This window comes from Cydia pomonella, unplaced genomic scaffold (genome assembly GCF_033807575.1).
Source record: "Cydia pomonella isolate Wapato2018A unplaced genomic scaffold, ilCydPomo1 PGA_scaffold_202, whole genome shotgun sequence".
Taxonomy (NCBI): Eukaryota; Metazoa; Arthropoda; class Insecta; order Lepidoptera; family Tortricidae; genus Cydia; species Cydia pomonella.
Window position 1 is genome coordinate 201,380 of NW_026907842.1, and position 17,752 is coordinate 219,131.

The following is a 17,752-nucleotide window of genomic DNA, read 5'->3' on the forward strand; positions in this document are numbered from 1 at the left end:
CTTGTTGGGATTAGTCCGGTTTCCTCAAGATGTTTTCCTTCACCGAAAAGCGACTGGTAAATAACAAATGATATTTCGTACATAAGTTCGGAAAAACTCATTGGTACGAGCCGGGGTTTGAACCTCCGGTTTGAGACCTCCGGATAGCAAGTCGCACCCTCTTACCGCTAGACCACCAGCGCTGATGCGCAAAAACGAATATGGTAAACAATTTAATAGATTTTACGAATGTTACTTACAGGTTTTATGCGTGGTGATTAGGATTTTTAAACGTTTGCCAAGACGTTTAAATGTTTAGAGGCACTTAGTATTTCATTTCTAAACAGCTTTCGCAAAATTGCTGATAAAATTGTCACACTATCACAAAACTGACAATATTTTTAAGAAATCGCGGCCTCGCATGCACTCAACGATAAAGTCAAAATCTGTTACCATCACAAAGGGCCTGATGTTGTGTATCAAATCTGGATCAATCATTGACATTACTCACGCAACATCTATAATATCGGCTAGTGTCGCCGGAGGGCGCAGCGGCGGGAGGGCGGTGAATTATCGAAGGTATGCGCGACCTCGCGGTGTCAAAGTTACGGAACTGAAGTGACCGCCCTCCCCACTCCCTAGGACAACGGCTCCGTTTTGCTTTTCATATAAAAGACATAGTCCGAGTCGATAATAGTATCAGTCACCTGCTCTGATTAGGTGCAAAATGTTCACCAAAGTAAGTCGGCAAATATTTTGTGTAAAGTTATTTTGAATAACAAGTCCTTAGAATGTTGAAAATAAACTTTTAGGTTAAAAATATTCAACAGAAAAGTTATTTAGAGAAAAGTATAGCTGGGAAATCATATTGAAATATTTTCCCTATCCAAGTATCCAGGAAAATGTAGCCAAGAAAAAGTAGAGAACTACATTACGAATAGGTTTTGCTCCATTAATCCAATGGGACGTTTCTCGACCCAATTCTTTAACTGAACACAATTTGTTGATCTTTCTGAGCGCAATTCAAAGATTTGAGCTCAATCTACCTGCTCGCTGGATCTCTCAATAATGAAGAGGTTTTCATTTGAAGGCGATAATCTAGATCAACCTAACGTGCCTCTACATTTGACAATTCCACAGCGGTTAACCTTCTTTTGGTTACAGGTGGTCGCCCTTAGCGCCGTGTTGGCCGCTGCCAACGCCGGTCTGCTGCCGCTGCACCACGGGGCTATCTCCTCGCAGAGCATCATCCGCCACGATGCGCCCGTGCACTATGCTCCGGCTCACTATGCCCCCATCGCACACCATGCCCCCTTAGTCCACGCCGCTCCCCTCATCCACCACGCTCCCGTCGTCCACGCTGCTCCCATTGTCCACGCTGCCCCTATCCATCTTGAGCACGTAAGTTTTTAGAGAAATAAGCATATTTTAAATGACGCAATATGAAAAGTAAGGTCTACGAGTATATGCAATAAGCTCTATATATAACGAATCAATTTTATTTGCAAGTAACATAATTTCAAATATTTAGACACATATAGAAACAACCCAAAATTAGATTTAATGAAGTGAGCATAAGATCGGGATAACTCAGTAATTGTGAGTTTTGGCAATGAAGCTTTTAAGCTTTCAAAACCAGTAATGTTTTTGTGGTGTATGCTTAGATGAAATTCCATTTCGCTCAATGGGGCAACACGCAAAACCATCTGAATAATGGCTTTTGTTAACATTCTGTAACGTAAATGTATTCTAATAGCTTTCATTTAATTATAGTCCCACCCCAAATACGACTACGCGTACTCCGTGGCGGACCCGCACACCGGCGACCACAAGAGCCAGCACGAGTCCCGCGACGGTGGCGCCGTGCACGGCAGCTACTCCCTGGTCGAGCCCGACGGCTCCGTGCGCAAGGTCGAGTACACCGCTGATGACCACCATGGGTAAGATTTTATAAAACTTATGAATTCGATACAAAGATCATACAGATACTGAAAGAAAAAATATTTTTCTGTTCCTAATATGACACTGAATCTTAATTTCCAATTATAGTAGGCCTGCAAATACAAGTACTCAAATATTAAATGGTCTCAAATTTTAGTTTACCGGGGACGGCAACAAAAAAACAACAAAAGACTTTTTCTATTTGCAAAATGAAATCTTCTTACATATCTAACTCATCATGTCATGTCCCGGAAAACTTTTGAAGTCTTCTAATCTACGCGCATGAACCTAAAAACACCAGCTGATAGTCAAACAGCAGAGATTAATGTTATCCACTGTATCGAGTCTATTGTCTATCTAACCTAACCCTTCACCCCCTTAGCGCATACTTTTAACTTTGGGTTGTTATATACCGGTTATACCACAACTGACGGGTTTGTGTTTGGTTCCAGTTTCAACGCCGTCGTCCACAAGACCCCCGGCCACCACCCCGCCCCCGTGGTGCATGCCGCCCCCCTGGTCCACGCCGCCCCCCTCGCGCACATCGCCATTGCCCCCCTCGCGCATGGCCATCATGGACTCCACTACTAAATGACTTAGCTTTATTCTCGTGATGGATGACTGATGATTGTGATATTTATGTGTGCATAATGATGATGATGATGAGAAATGTGATTTTATACTCAACTGTAAATAAATACTCAGCTGCTGAACAGTATTCTGTTATCTTAGTCAACCCCTAAGTACCTAACTCTTAACTAAAACACGTCTAAATACGATTTTTTCAGGACTCCAAGTAAAAGGTGTCTAAACTAACACTTTGCTGCCAACGCAATTATTATCTACTTATCATACTCTAATTTTAGTGTATAATAAACTCTACTATTGTTTATTAAACCGAGGAAATGATAACAACCGATTTGTTAAAAACAGTACAAATGAATTTGATTTTATTTGTCAAAATGCATGGTAAATAGATGACTAATTAAAAATAAAATACAAGGTAATTATAATCTTTCGCAGTTTTGTTCAGTGTAAGAAAAAAATACCGGTCATTATTTCGGCATTCAAGATTATTATATATTACGACTATACGCCGGGTGGGAATAATTAAACATTAACCTTGAACGGGGAACTGAGGTATTAGAATAATTTGTCTAGTTACACGTAGGACGCGATGCGTGCTCCACTAGCTGTGAAGTTTCGGCGAGATAATTACACACATTATATGTGAACTTGCGAAATAAACGGTTGCTACTATACGTATGCTCAACGGCCTAGAAATACCTTTATTATTACGGACGCAGTTAATTGTCTTTATCTTTTAGTGGGTTTATGAATGAACTTACGTAGGAGTATTTCAGTCACACCAAATGTATCAATCGCTTTTCATAAACAGAAGCTGACCTTTAAGGCAAGGACATTTAACTTGACATATTATAACTCATACACATTTCCTTTTCCTCTAAGTCCCATACAATAAAGCCAATTTAAATGCAATCACGACTAACAACTACCAATTCGCAAGCTTACACACAAATCACAATATGAGTAGAAGTGGTAATGATACAAATTGCCACGATTGTCTTGAAAGGTACAAGCCGACAAAGGTTAGGTTGCGAAATGGCACCGCGGAGTGTAGTCATTACAGTCCTACCTAAGCTGTAGAAACACCGAATACCTGTGTCATGTAGACCCGTTCAAGAGTTTAGTCATAACTATTACTACACACACATTGTTTATGCTGTAGGAAAACAATGGAAGCTAAAGCATATCCTAGCCACATTGTCATCTTCTAGGAAGGCATAATATTATACCTTGGTTTTTTTTAACAAAATCGATTTCTAACGACTGTGGGTTCTCGTCTTCTAGTCTTAGCTCTTGCAGGGTTGTATCGCAATTCGTCGTACAAACTGTTTTCAGCTGTTAGAATCCGATGTTCAAAACCCAATGGCAGACTAGATCTTATTTATACTTCCTATCCAGGAATTTAGATGACCGTAACTTCTTCGGTTATTTAAAAAAGGATTGGGTTAGGTACTTAAACTTTTAAAAGTACTATTTGCTAATATTGTTGAACATTAAGAACTAAACTGCTCTTCTACTGATTATTAAATAGTCGATGTTTAAATAGTCTCCTATGGTATGGTCTAGTATCCTATGGTACATAATAACATCTTTACTTTTCATCTAAAACAGATGTATTTTAATTTTAATTATAAGATATTAATTCGATCTGGATTCAATATTGATCGGATCTGTCTGTATTAAAAGTGACATTTCTTCCACCAAAAACATCACTATTGATACTGGCGGATCCGATCCATATCTAATCCAGATCGAATTCATATCCAGGGTAAATCAAAAAGTTCTTAAATATAGAGTCAAAAACGAAAGATTTTTTTAAACTATTTTAAAAAAGTTATATTTTTTGCTAGACATTCTACACTTAGGAGCAAAACTCTCCCAATAGTAGCATATTAGGAGAATGTGGAGAGGTTGATGTCGATCAAGGGGAGGGGTACATGGTTAATACATAACAGTACTCCTTGAAATTTTCTACAAATCGGCCTAACATATGATGTACTTGGCATTTACGGTTATTTTGTAATTTCGAATCGAACAGTAGAAAAGAACACATTTTTATTTTTTCCAATATTTCTAGTTCCTCCTATGAAAACTCCTAATAGGAAACCATACATAATTAAGAAATTTAGCCTCTCTATATCGTATATATATCGTCTAAAAACATTTTGTTTTCGTAAGCTCGAAAAGCGCCTCCACCGCAGGCATCACGGCATTATCATCATTAAAATTAGTTCCATTGATAACCTACGCTAATTATGAAAAAAAAACTCTGAGTTAAGTCTGGCGAGTAGGGATAACCGATAAAAAGTGCCCAGATCGATAATTTTGAGATTTCGCTTTGAAATTCCCAAACGCAAGTATTTGTTAACGTTGATTAAAAATTAAGATTCGTGAAACCCTTTATTCTGACACTAATTCTCTATGTATGTGTAATGTAACTCTTATTCTACTGAAACGACATTTAAATAGTCTCCTATGGTATGGTATAGTATCCTACATACACACATGGTGCTGCTGGGGCCATCGGTCAGCTCCGTAAGGCTGCTGCTGACATTATGTGAGGGTTACGCTGAGCAGCATGGTCTCAGGTATAACGCTACCAAAAGCGAGCTGGTAGTGTTCAAGGCCCGTAAATACAACTCGGAAGCTGTCCCTGAGATCACGCTGTGTGGTGTACCTCTAAAGGTAGTAGATAGGGTTAAATATCTTGGTCATATGCTCACCAGTAACCTGAGCGATGACCCGGATATGGAGACGGAGAGGAGAGCGATGGCTGTACGGGGCAACATGATCGCCCGCAGATTCGCACGTTGTAGTAACGAAGTCAAATTGACGCTTTTCAAGGCCTACTGTCAGACGTTCTACACGTGTAGTCTATGGGTGAGATTTACACAGAGAGCCTACAACTCAATTCGCGTGCAATATAACAACATCCTCAGAATGTTGTTGCGGCTGCCGAGACATAACAGTGCATCCAGAATGTTTACTGAGTCGCGTACAGATGACTTTTTCGCCATCAGGAGAAAAAGAGTTGGATCACTGCTGAATCGTATGCGGGGCAGCAGCAACTGCCTTCTGAGGGAGTTGGCAGAGCGCCTCGACTCTCCTCTCATTCGCTACTGGGTGGAAGTGGCGATTGGCAGGGCCAAGTAGAGCAGGTTCTCTGCCCTGCTTGTCCCTGGCAATAGTTGTACTATTTATACAAGTATCTTTTTTATTTTATTTTTTATTTTTGCTTTTGTTTTTGTACTGTGCCACTGACATAGTTATTAAGATACTCTGTAACTAACCATATATGGATCAACTTGGTCTGAAATAAATGATTTTATTATTTTAATATTACACTTAGGAACAAAACTGTCCCAATAGTAGCATATTAGGACAATGTGGAGAGTTTGATATCGATCAAGGGGAGGGGTTCATGGTTAATATATAACAATACTCCTTGAAATTTTCTACAGATCGGCCTAACATATGATGTACTTGGCATTTACGGTTATTTTGTAATTTCGAATCGAAAAGTAAAAAAACACACATTTTTATTTTTTTTCAATATATCTAGTTCCTCCTATGAAAACTCCAAATAGGAAACCATACATAATTAAGAAATGTATAGCCTCTCTAAAATGAATTTTATAATTTGTATAATTATAATTTTGAAAAAAAAAATACTCTAAGCTAAGTCTGGTGAGTAGGGATAGCTGATAAAAAGTTCCCAGATCGATATTTTTGAGATTTCGCTTTGAAATCCCCAAACGCAAGTATTTGTTAACCTTAGTTAAAAATTAACATTCGTGAAACCCATTATTCTGACACTAATTTTCTGTGTATTTTACACATAATCAATTTTAAAGTTGGTATTTTTAAGTATGTGTAATGTAACTCCTATTCTACTGAAACGATATTTAAATAGTCTCCTATGGTATGGTTATAGTATCCTATGGTACATATTGTACATAATAACATCTTTACTTTTGATCTAAAACAAACGTATTCGAATTTTAATTATAAGATATTAATTCGATCTTGATTAGATATTGATCGGATCTGTCAGTATCAAAAGTGACATTTCTTCAACCATAAACGTCACGTTTGATACTAACGGATCCGATCCATATCTAATCCAGATCGAATTCATATCCAGGTTGAATCAAAAAGTTTATAGAAATAGGGTAAAAAACAAGTTTTTTTTAACGACTCTACAAAATTTTCTCTTTTTGCTAGACATTCTAGGTATGTGCCGTTGTTCTCATTATTTTATTCCGTCTAAAAACATTTTTTGTAAGCTCGAAAAACGCCTCCACAGCAAGCATTACCGCATTATCGTCATCAAAATTGGTTCCATGGATATCCACCGCTAGTTTAAAAAAAATACTCTGAGCTAAGTCTGGCGAGTAGGGACAGCTGATAACAAGTGCCCAGATCGATAATTTTGAGATTTTGCTTTTAAATCCCTAAACGCAAGGATACTATATACTATAGGTAAAAAATTAACATTTGTGAAACCCATTATTCTGACACTGTTTTAAAACAGAAAACAACTGTTAAGAGGAATTTCAAGTTGCGATTTTTCCATACAAACGCTCTCGACTGTTTCCTCCCTGGATTTTTAACCTAGAGCAATGATTTTTTCAAATAAGATCAATGTCATCAATATCTGTGCCGCTATGTTTTGCTTTTTTGGATTATTTTATATTGAAGAAACTTACAGCGCCTCGAAAATCGCAAAAACGGATCAAATGGATTGGCTGTAAAAAAAAGGCGCAGTTTACAAATATGACAACAAATATCCAAAAAATCAAAACATAGCGGCATAGATTATTTCTTCCTCTTGCAGTTTCCAAAACTTTATAAAGATTGGTTGAGTTTTGGAGGAGGAAACAGTCGAGAGTGAAACCTCGATTTTTGAGTTATTTGAGTCGGAATTTTAGTCCGAGCTGCAGTTGTTCTTATCGCACGCACCACTCCCGCCCCCCGCAGCGCAACAGAAACATAGCTTCAAAAATTCGAGATTTTAAAAGTTCAGCTAGGAATTGCTCTTAAGATTTTTAGCACATTACCAAATGAAATCTTTAGGGATCTTCAAAAACCATTGTTTATTTTTTTTTCAAATTAGATTACTTTATGTAATCCTGTAAGTTCTTGTATAAAGAAATAATTAGTTTCAATCGAACAGATTACATTATTTTGTAAAGAAGACAAATGCCGTCGACTTTTTGCGAACGTGATAAATGTCACCTTTTTAGGGTTCCGTACTAAAAACGTAAAACGCCCAGAGAGGTGCGAGGCGGACTCGCCCACCGAGGGTTCCGTACTTTTTAATATTTGATGTAATAGCAGCAACAGAAATACATCATAATTGTGTGAAAATATCAACTGTCTAACTAAGACGGTTCTTGAGATACAGCCTGGTGACAGACGAGACGAACGGACAGCGGAGTCTTAGTAATAGGGTCCCGTTTTACCCTTTGGGTACGGAAGGCTAAAAAGTAACCCGTACTCTGTCTATCTATGTGTCACATCGCTAAATATCTCGAAAACTACTTACGCTTATCGTTTTGAAAATTATGAACAAGGGTAACCCAGGCGCATTGTGAGGTAATGCAAGTGGCCATTTGAAACAGGTAAAATTAAATCATTTAATTACGAAGGAAAATGTATAAAAATACCTATGATTGGGACTAATGCTAAGCCTATCTGTTTACTACAAGAGTATATTTAAATGTTGTAAAAACTTAACTTAGTAAATTAATGTCGTTATCTTTAATTGATACTTATGATTGGAAAACACTATTTACTAATTTCTTACGCAAAAATATCTGCCTAGGGTCATGATTTATCCAGAGATAAACATAGAAATCATAAGCTCTCTTTTAGCGAAATGTATCCACCTTACTACTCTAAACAACAAAGTTTTGTTATCGCATCAATCGCATTAGGCGTGCAGCGGCGACCTTGGGCAGATAGCATCGAGACTATCGAGAGCGAACTGCGCAGCGTGCACGCTGACCGCCTGACCGAGCTATTTTCACTTTCCTACCGCACAACATGAGCGCGAAAGTGAAATTGGATGAGAGGAGCTACCGTGGAAGCAATATAAGTATACGTGTAACCACAGCGCTTGGGGGGATGAATTCGTGCATTGAACCTACCATGAAACTAAATTGTTGGGACGTTTTGAATTTAATAAAAAAAAACTTAAAACAAATTTACTACCAGCTAAAAGCTACCGAGAGTTACCCGTTGACAGCGACTATTAAAACTTAACCCTTATATATGCGCCTTAGAGGGTTAAGATTTCCACTCTTCCTTTATTTCTAAGAATTGTGGTAAGTAAGTGTTTCTGCTTAATACTTATGATTTGGTAGTCTGTATACGCTTGTTTATATTCGTATTCTATGAGTTCTCCGTAGCGTCGCAATGAATGAATTTATGAATGAGCTAATTGATGACTGATGTCTTGTGGCAAACGACAACACTCGGTTTATATTTTTATCTCAGTAGGCGACACTTGGTCAATAGTGGAACTGCTGATAATAGCCATAAAATGATCGAAGTACTATTTTAGAAGGGATAATTTTGTTAAAGGTTAAGTTAATTAGGTTTGTTTTAATTATACTCCACTCTTGTCTGTATTCTTATTGGTTAGGTACGATTTCGTGTCTCTTCTCCATTTCTGTGACACTGCGTGTACCATGTGTACTATTTACTAATGGTGTAATATTTACGTCATTAAGGACCAGTTGCACCAACCACACTTAACAGGATGATCAACATCACTCACCAGAGAGCTATGAAAATTCCCGTGTAATAAAATATACCGAAATTAACGAACGCTTTTACGGTGACAAACGGTTAAGTGCAACTGACCCTAAGTTAAACTTAGTTCAAGTTACGTATTTGCCCTCTCAATGTAGTTTGTTACTAGTTAATTACCTACATGTTTCACAGTGCAAGTAAATACTACCAACCTACTTACATTACTAGTGTGGGTCAGACAGCCAGACGGCCATATTTAAATGATAGAAATCACAATTGGTAACCGTCGGCATTTATAGGTCCGAGTATATATTGGTCGAGATAGTTTAGATATAATATTTCTTAACTTTAATTTTATTAAGCTTGACGGGCGGAGATAGAAATAGAAACATAAGGTCTACGTGGACGCCGTGGACGAGATTTGAGAATCGTGCAGCGATATTCGTGCCGCTGCCCTTATTGCCTACCATTTCAATGCATTTGTGTCACATTGCTCCAGATTGGTATTTCATTTGTATTTCTATTACATAAAATTCCAATCGGATGATTGAACCCATGCCAGGTTAGTAGATATACAAAAACCGACACGCTCTCGTTTAAAAGAGATGCAGCTTGTATTCGTCAGGAAATATACACTATGGAATCATAAATGGTATATTGACAACGTTATATTTAATTTAATTTATCCGTATTTTTAATTTAATTTAATTCATATTTTTATTTTATTTTTTGTAATTTATATGTAAATATTTTGATTGTTTGTTGTTTTGTGTTTTTGTATTACCTATGGATATTGTCTGAAATAAATGCTTTTATTTATTTTATTTTTATATACACTCGTTCACACGCTTGTGTGTTTACGCGCGAACGTAGCAAAATACCAGACAGAACAGTTAGTTACATAGTTATTTGTTTTACAAGGATGCAAAGTTGTTGTACTCCTCATATAATATTGATATCCGAGTAAGAGAAAGATTCTAAAATTGAATTGAATTGACTTCGAGCGTAGCGGGTAGTTCGAAAAGTGGAATCTTGAGCGTTGCGAGGGTTTCAAGGCACGAGGGTTATACAAAGTTTGCTTCTGGGTAAAACACAAATTTACTCACCACACCAAGACGAGGAAAATACTAACTGAAAAACATTCGAATCAAATCCAAATGATCGCTATTCCACGAGCCAACATGAGGAAACAACTCAAAATTTACATCAAATGACTTTACCACTTTTGTGCACAAAATGTACATTCTAGTCAGTTCATGAAGAATAAAAACCGGCCAAGTGCGAGTCGGACTCGCGCACGAAGGATTCCGTAGCATTATATATAAAAACGGAAAAAAACACGTTTGATGTATGGGAGCCCCCTTAAATATTTGTTTTATTCTGTTTTTTTAAATTTGTTGTAATAGCGGCAACAGAAATACATCATCTGTCAATATTTCAACTGTCTGTCACAGTTCATGAGATACAGCCTGGTGACAGACGGACAGACAGACGGACGGACAGCGGAGTCTTAGTAATAGTGTCCCGTTTTACCCTTTGGGTATGGATGGAGATCCTTTACGAGCTGATATAGTGAAAAACTAGATCTTATATATTTATTTGTAAACACTAGGTAGGTACACGTAAAAATTAAGTCGTTAATTAAAATATTTTAATTATAATCGACAGTTTCTTCTTGAAGGAAGCGCCTCATGACGAAAGAGAGTGATGTAACAACAAGGGCAACCTACAGAATAGAAAATACGAGGACTAGGTGTTTATGAGGCAGAGGTTCCAAACATAAATGTACCTAATTAAAATAAGCAATATTTTTTGCAGCCAGTTATAATTTTGGTAACAGTAATTTTTTATTGTAAATGTGATGAAATTTATAAGAGATATATAGGAGCTTTTAAAATGTTGCGTGAAATTTGTTTATCGCTCCTAACTTGTATAATAATTAAAAAAATCAAGAAAAAGTCAAACAAAGAGGCACAGTTGTTTGAGGAAATGGAAACTACTCGTACATTTCTATGGAAAAGCGGTCGTCCATTATCTTCTTAAAGTCCGTTTATTTTATATAATGTCCACAGGAAAGTCGCATAGGTAACCTTAAATCATACTAAATAAGTTCATGACCTGAATGTCTGTGTGTTAGATATATATAGTTATGAGATTCGGATTACCTACATAAAAATAAGTCATCATCATCATCTGTCTGCACCATTCACCATCATCTGGGATCGGCTCTCTTTGTCCATTTTCTCCATTCCACCTTCATATAAATTAATCAAATAAGTAAAACAGCTCCTCGGTTGGGTACCCCTGCAAACAGATGCACTCTACCATAACTTGGGCTGTAGTCACAAGTTGTTAAGTATATTATTGCAAATAGATACCAATATAAAAACCAACATACTCACCCACCGTATCATTATTGTACTGACACCTCAAATCAAGACATCAGCGCTTCAGCACAATGTGTCTCAAAGTAGGTTACAAGTGATATATTATTTAGAGTCCCTCATAGTGAAGTGCTACCTAAACTTAAGTGTTAAGTGTCTAGTTTTGTGTTTAGTGGAATTGAATGATTGTGAAGCCAAGCCAATTACAGGTCTATGGCCTATTCAGCCATAAGACGAGTGATAGTGTATGAAAGCTAATTAAGAAATACAACTGAGTTACGAACACTCGATTACAGCGCGCTGCCAGCAACGGCAGCAGCCCTGGTTCAAGGCAGCATAAATGTGTCACCCTCAGCCCCTGAAGGCGAAGAGGGATTCTATACGTTTATTTTGAGAAGCTTTAGTCCCCCACAACGCCTTACTTTGATAGCAGACTTACTCAAAATATTTGATTAAATACCATATCTAAACCTTTAGATAAAATTTTATACAAATGGTTAATAACATACAAAATATTCACATTAGAAATTTTCGTCTCTTAAACCTAATAGAGTTGCCTGGGGCATCGTCGCCAGAACGCTTGCTGTATTTCCCCGTTGGATTGCCAGACTGAGCCGCTAAGCGAAATATTCCCCCGCACGAAGGTCTAAAGCTTGGTTCAATACCATACCTATTTAACCAAGGTTTCCCCCGAAGTCTCACTACATGCCTTGATTTGTAGGTTTTCTTGACAAAAAAGGTAGTTAACTAATTACTGTTTAATTTCAGGTTGTGTTGCTTAGTGTGGCAATGGCCGTCTGCCATGCCGGTTACATCGGATTGGATGCGACCTCGTCACAAACTGTAGTTCGCCACGACGAACTCGAGCAACACGGACATATTGGACATGCCGGACATGTCTCACATGCTGGTCATATCGGAGATGTCGGTGCTCCCATCTATGAGCCGAGCTATGAAAATGAAGCACACTATGTGTACCATGGCGCAGGATACAACCCTGGAGATTACAATCACGGTCAGAACGAGGCTTATGAGGAGTACTCCGCTGGTGTTCAACTTCATGCAGCATACCAGCCTCTGGCTACATACGCCTCCGGATACAATAACTATGTAAGTATTACATATATAACCAATACCAATAAGTACTGTCTGACATTCTACTTCTTCATAGAACTATAGCAAAATATATCATCGAACTTTAAAAAATCTATGTTGAAATCTAACTTAGTCATTAATGCATCAGTTCTGAGTTCTGAGAATAAACCTAATAATTTGGCAATTAAATTTTATCAAAATTACGGGCATAGCAGTTCAACACGTAGCCATTTATCAAAGTGTATGAATTGAATGCGTTATCTTTAAAGTAATTACCAACGCAAATGTCTTATTTGTCCAAACAGTCAGACAATTTGCGACTGTTCTCACAAGCAGTACTTGCATGGCGGAAAATTACTAGGTACCTGCCGAAAATGGGCGTACGTTGTATTGTTACGTGTCCGGATATTAAATATTAAAAATCAAACTGATGACCTTGGATTTCAAATAAATCATTCGTTAGCAGCCGACTAGCAGATATCGTGTAGGATATGGCTAATCTAGCTGCGTTTCAGAAATTACTTATAATGGCTTGCGGTTAACGAAAGGTACGATAGTCACGTAACGATAACTAGAGGCGACCGTGAAACAGAACACTCCAATGCTAAATAAAAGGAATTTTATATGTTTTATAGTGTCGCAAGAGATAACAGTGCGTAGCCAGGCTCGCGGGTGGCGTCGGCCGGACCGCTCTTTTTTGTTCACCTTCTCGGTTGGGCATTGACCTGAAAACGAAGTATTACAATTATAATCTAGGTAGTACGGTTTGTTTGGTACACCAAGTGCGTTGAGCAACTCACTAGCGCCTTACAATGGTGTATGACAAAACAAAACCAACTAATCACAGCCACATATTTCGCTGTGTACATACAGCACCAACTAACAACAATAGCTAAGTCCACACTCGTATTCTTCTCAGTCAATTTGCCGGATTGCCTTTGTATTTTAGCGGAACGTACCTAATGTATTTGTTATACTTGAAATATTGACAAAGGCGGATTTGAAGGTGCCATTAGCGTTTTGTGTGATGTTAAGGTTAATGATTTTTTTTGTATTTTAGGCTCCACCGAAGTACCACTTCACGTACTCCGTGTCGGACCCGCACACGGGCGACCACAAGTCGCAGTTTGAGTCGCGTGACGGCGACGTCGTGAAGGGCATGTACTCGCTGGTAGAGCCGGACGGCAACGTGCGCACCGTGCATTACACCGCCGACGACGTCAATGGGTAATTTTAACCACTTTTTTTCTGAATTACCAAATTTACATTAAGTATCTTTGTATTTATACTGGGATGTCATAAACTGGAGAGACTAAAGGTGATATGAGGGGACTGCAGCTCCGTTGATGGGGCAGCGTTAATTTCATTGTAGTTGCATTTAAATTGCAGAAGACAAACACGATCAGTACCTACTAATTTAAAGGGCTTAAGTCCTATGTTGCTGTTCTACAATTTAAACGGCCTACCACCTGCCTACTCAAAATTAAACACTACAACAATGTATACGTTTAAAGTAGGTCGAAATCGTGATTTTATTTAAGTGCATATTAGTGTTCACCTGACGTTACAGCTTAGTTTCTTTTATGGCCTGCCTAACCTTATCATAACGACTACGATTGGCGCTCCTAACACCCTTAGGTAATTGTAATTAGCAGTCTTATCTAGATCTAGGCTTCATTGCGCATTACACATAAATCATGTCACGGAAAACCTAAGCTATTTAATGGACCTGAATCCGGCCCTTGAGCCTACTAAAGCAAGCTTTATGTAATTCTCCGGATTACCCAATGATATTCATCGAGAAAAGTTCTTGAACCACTTTCGTTTTCCTAGTTGGTATTATAATATTTTGTTCGAAGCTTGTAAAATACAAATGTTTATGAGCTCTTAAATATGACAGGTCCATAATTATATTAGTTTAGTGGTAATAAGGCCTTTGTCAAGAAATCCAGCCGAAGTATTTACACAGGCTGTTTTTTAGAGGAATGCCGTTTTGTGTTTTACAAGTTTTAATTTAACCGTCTACAGCGGTAGTCCCTGTATTTAAAATGACTGACGTAAAGATAATCGTTTTGGAGGAGATTTTGGAAACGATCAAAAGTTTAAAAGGTACCTACAAAAGCTAAAAACAACTTTAATTATTCGGCCGCGATATGTGTTCTTGAGAAACATAAATACTCATAGTTACATATTTTCTAATGCAATTACTGAACAACTGCAGTTATTTAGGGGTAATAAATCAGTTACTAGACAATCGATATCGAGACAAAGTTTTGAACCCACGACCTTTACAAATGCACACTTACACAGGCCACTTACAATCCATTGGCCGCACAAATAAAAGAACAGCGAGCGTAACCCAGTTATTGACATGAATCGAGTCATTGATGCCGAATGGCCTTGATACTGGCATCAGTTTGGGCCGCCGAAGAACGCCTGACCGATTCGATTCACTTTATTTGTTTACTTACATAATACAATAATACCCAAATAAAGCAATACTCCGATTACTTTTCACCTTGTAAATACGTTGACAATGTCATTATTGAAACATTAAGTCAATTGACATGACTTGTTATTTACAATTTCTGCAATATAAAGCTCGTAAATGTTGTTCCTGTTTATTGCTCGTAATTATTGATCCTGTTACCATGCTATTAGTACCTACGTACTTATTTAATGTTTTGGAATGAACTCATCTCATTTGATTTACGATAACATCTGTTAAACAAATAAATCGGGGCAATAAAAATAAACAGGGTCCTTAAGTATATTTCCGCTAACTACGGACTCTTATATAACGGCATTTTCAACAGCCTGTGTTTACGACTAATTTACAATTTCTACATAAATTTAATTTGCTATTTACTTATTTCAACGAGGCGTAAACACATTTCTATATTGTAATAAATTAATAATAATGTTAACGTTTGCGTTATTACTCGTTCAGTTACTACGTACAAGTCTTTTCAAAAATACCTACCGTAAAACTACCCAACTATAGTCCAATACTGCAACTATGGTCCACAAGTTCAAAAGGAAATTAAGTATCAATACCAATGTTCCTTTTGGTTTACTCCTAGTTTTACCTTCCATTTATAAACATACTTTGCCTTAGAACTACAAAAATATAGTAAAATACACACCTGAACGAGAAAAAATGAGTTTATTTGTGGACCATAGTTGGGAGCTTTGGACTAAAGTTGGGTGGTTTTACGGTACGGGTTAAGTCTATTGAAATGTGCTAATAAAATACGTTAAGGGTTAAACAATAATATTATATTACTATGAGAAACGTTTATTACGTATTGTAGAGCTCGCTAAACAGCTATTAGCAGAATGTCTCAATTTACAAACAAGGTACTAACGACCAGTTAACGTACTCTCGTCACATTGTCACGATTTTTCACATCGAACACATTCTCACACGTATTAAAACAATCTAAATGAGACCAGTTAGGCAACGTTTGAGCATTTGCATGGTTCTTATCACACTAAATACGTAAATTAAAGTGTGTTACGAATCCAGCCAGCTAGGTTATAAATGTAGAGTAGTACCTACTAAAAAACCGTCCAGTAATTTTACCCTGTAGGGTTATTCGTAATAAAAAATCATAAAAAAGATATGTAAAAGATTTAACACAATTTTATTAACGGATTAGTTCCATTTTGCTTTTGGTCGTAATTTACAACCTCCGGGCAGCAAATGAAAACTCCAGTATGAAAAGGTCAGGTAAAATCACGTCTATTAAAAGGTACTTGGGGTTCTAATGGAAACTAATGTTAGATATAATGATAAAAAAGGCATCTTAGATTTTGAAATGACATATACGTGGATATATTATTTTATTAATTTTCAGATTCAACGCTGTGGTGGAGCGAACCGGCCCAAACGTCCACACGACAACGTATCACTGATTTCTTGTATTTAATTCAATTAGTTACCAAACTCCAAAATATAATAAACATATACCAAATAATTTAACCGTTAATTATTAAATAATATATTTACTTGTTTAATAATCATTATCGTGTTTTTTTGCTACACTATACGTAATAATTTAGGTACTTAATCTAAAGCAAGAAAATAAATCCCACCGTATCTTGTATACTCGACCGACTTGTTGATCGTGTCATTCACGACGACGCGTGCCTTGACTCATATTGACATGTTATTAAAGGTTAGATTTGATAAATCTGCGCGTCATCGTGCATGACACGAACTATAAAGAATTAAGGGTGACGTTCAGATATGAACTGCAGCTGCATTACAGTTGCGGCGTCGTTGTTGCCGCCGTCCTTATATGTTAATACCTTGATAAAATGAGTGAGGGAATGAACGACATAACCGCGGCAGTAATTCAGCAGCAAACATCACCCATTTTATGAAGACATTGACTGATTCAGCGGCGGTAACTATGACGCCGTAACAGTAATACAGCTGCATTTGACATCCGAACGTCACTTTTACTATTGCTGGAGCGTTAAGAGTCCCCGATAAGCTCGGCCAAATTTCACCTACCCATACAAATGGGGTTTCGTTCTCATTAGAAAACTACGTGTTGGGTGTAAAGAAACTTTGCACTTACAATGACATGAGTATATCTAGTCCTGTAATTAGTTTATATAGCTCCACACTGAAAGAAATGTTTGCATAACTGTAACAAACATTTTGGTTACTGTTTACACAAAAATTGGGACTTGCGAACTATGTGTTATATGTTACAAAACCGTGTTTGGCTATCAGTGTTCAGGTATTTATTATACACTACAAAATAGTATTGTAAATTTATGCAAAGTTTATTTTCTTATAACCGTAGTTTAGTTATTTAGTAAAGTTACAAAACCAGTTCGGCTATTTATTTTTTTCAGTGCAGTTTATAAAACAAACTATATAAAGCAAAAACAAGTTTTGTATGATAAACTTAAATTCGCTGTATTTTTAACTATGGTATCTGAAGCTATTAAACTAAGAATAATTACAGGACTAGATATACCTTATCCTA

At 37.2% G+C, this 17,752-nt stretch overlaps 3 protein-coding genes across 4 annotated transcripts; all 3 read left to right on the top strand.

The window, feature by feature from the left end:
- The first annotated feature begins 641 nt into the window (after nt 1–641).
- On the top strand, nt 642–2,638 carry LOC133533724 (cuticle protein 7-like). Its single transcript, XM_061872757.1, has 4 exons — nt 642–718; nt 1,144–1,380; nt 1,753–1,919; nt 2,373–2,638. Exons 1-4 carry the CDS (start codon nt 707–709, stop codon nt 2,509–2,511), a joined length of 555 nt encoding a protein of 184 aa, XP_061728741.1. The 5' UTR covers nt 642–706; the 3' UTR covers nt 2,512–2,638.
- Nucleotides 2,639–5,013: 2,375 nt separating this feature from the next.
- Nucleotides 5,014–5,661, top strand: LOC133533706 (uncharacterized). The gene has a single exon (XM_061872738.1). The coding sequence runs from the start codon at nt 5,014–5,016 to the stop codon at nt 5,659–5,661; it is 648 nt and encodes a 215-aa protein (XP_061728722.1).
- Nucleotides 5,662–11,181: 5,520 nt separating this feature from the next.
- LOC133533766 (adult-specific cuticular protein ACP-22-like) lies at nt 11,182–16,772 on the top strand. Of its 2 annotated transcripts, none has more exons than XR_009801921.1 (4): nt 11,182–11,737; nt 12,420–12,761; nt 13,807–14,064; nt 14,170–15,685. XR_009801921.1 is itself a non-coding variant. In XM_061872806.1 (4 exons), the coding sequence occupies exons 1-4, from the start codon at nt 11,726–11,728 to the stop codon at nt 16,662–16,664; spliced, it is 579 nt and encodes a 192-aa protein (XP_061728790.1). In that variant the 5' UTR covers nt 11,187–11,725; the 3' UTR covers nt 16,665–16,772. The 2 variants fall into 2 exon arrangements, 1 of the variants encoding a protein (XP_061728790.1); XM_061872806.1 differs by lacking the exon at nt 14,170–15,685 and adding an exon at nt 16,607–16,772 and having other exon boundaries at nt 11,187–11,737; nt 13,807–13,973.
- Nucleotides 16,773–17,752: the final 980 nt, after the last annotated feature.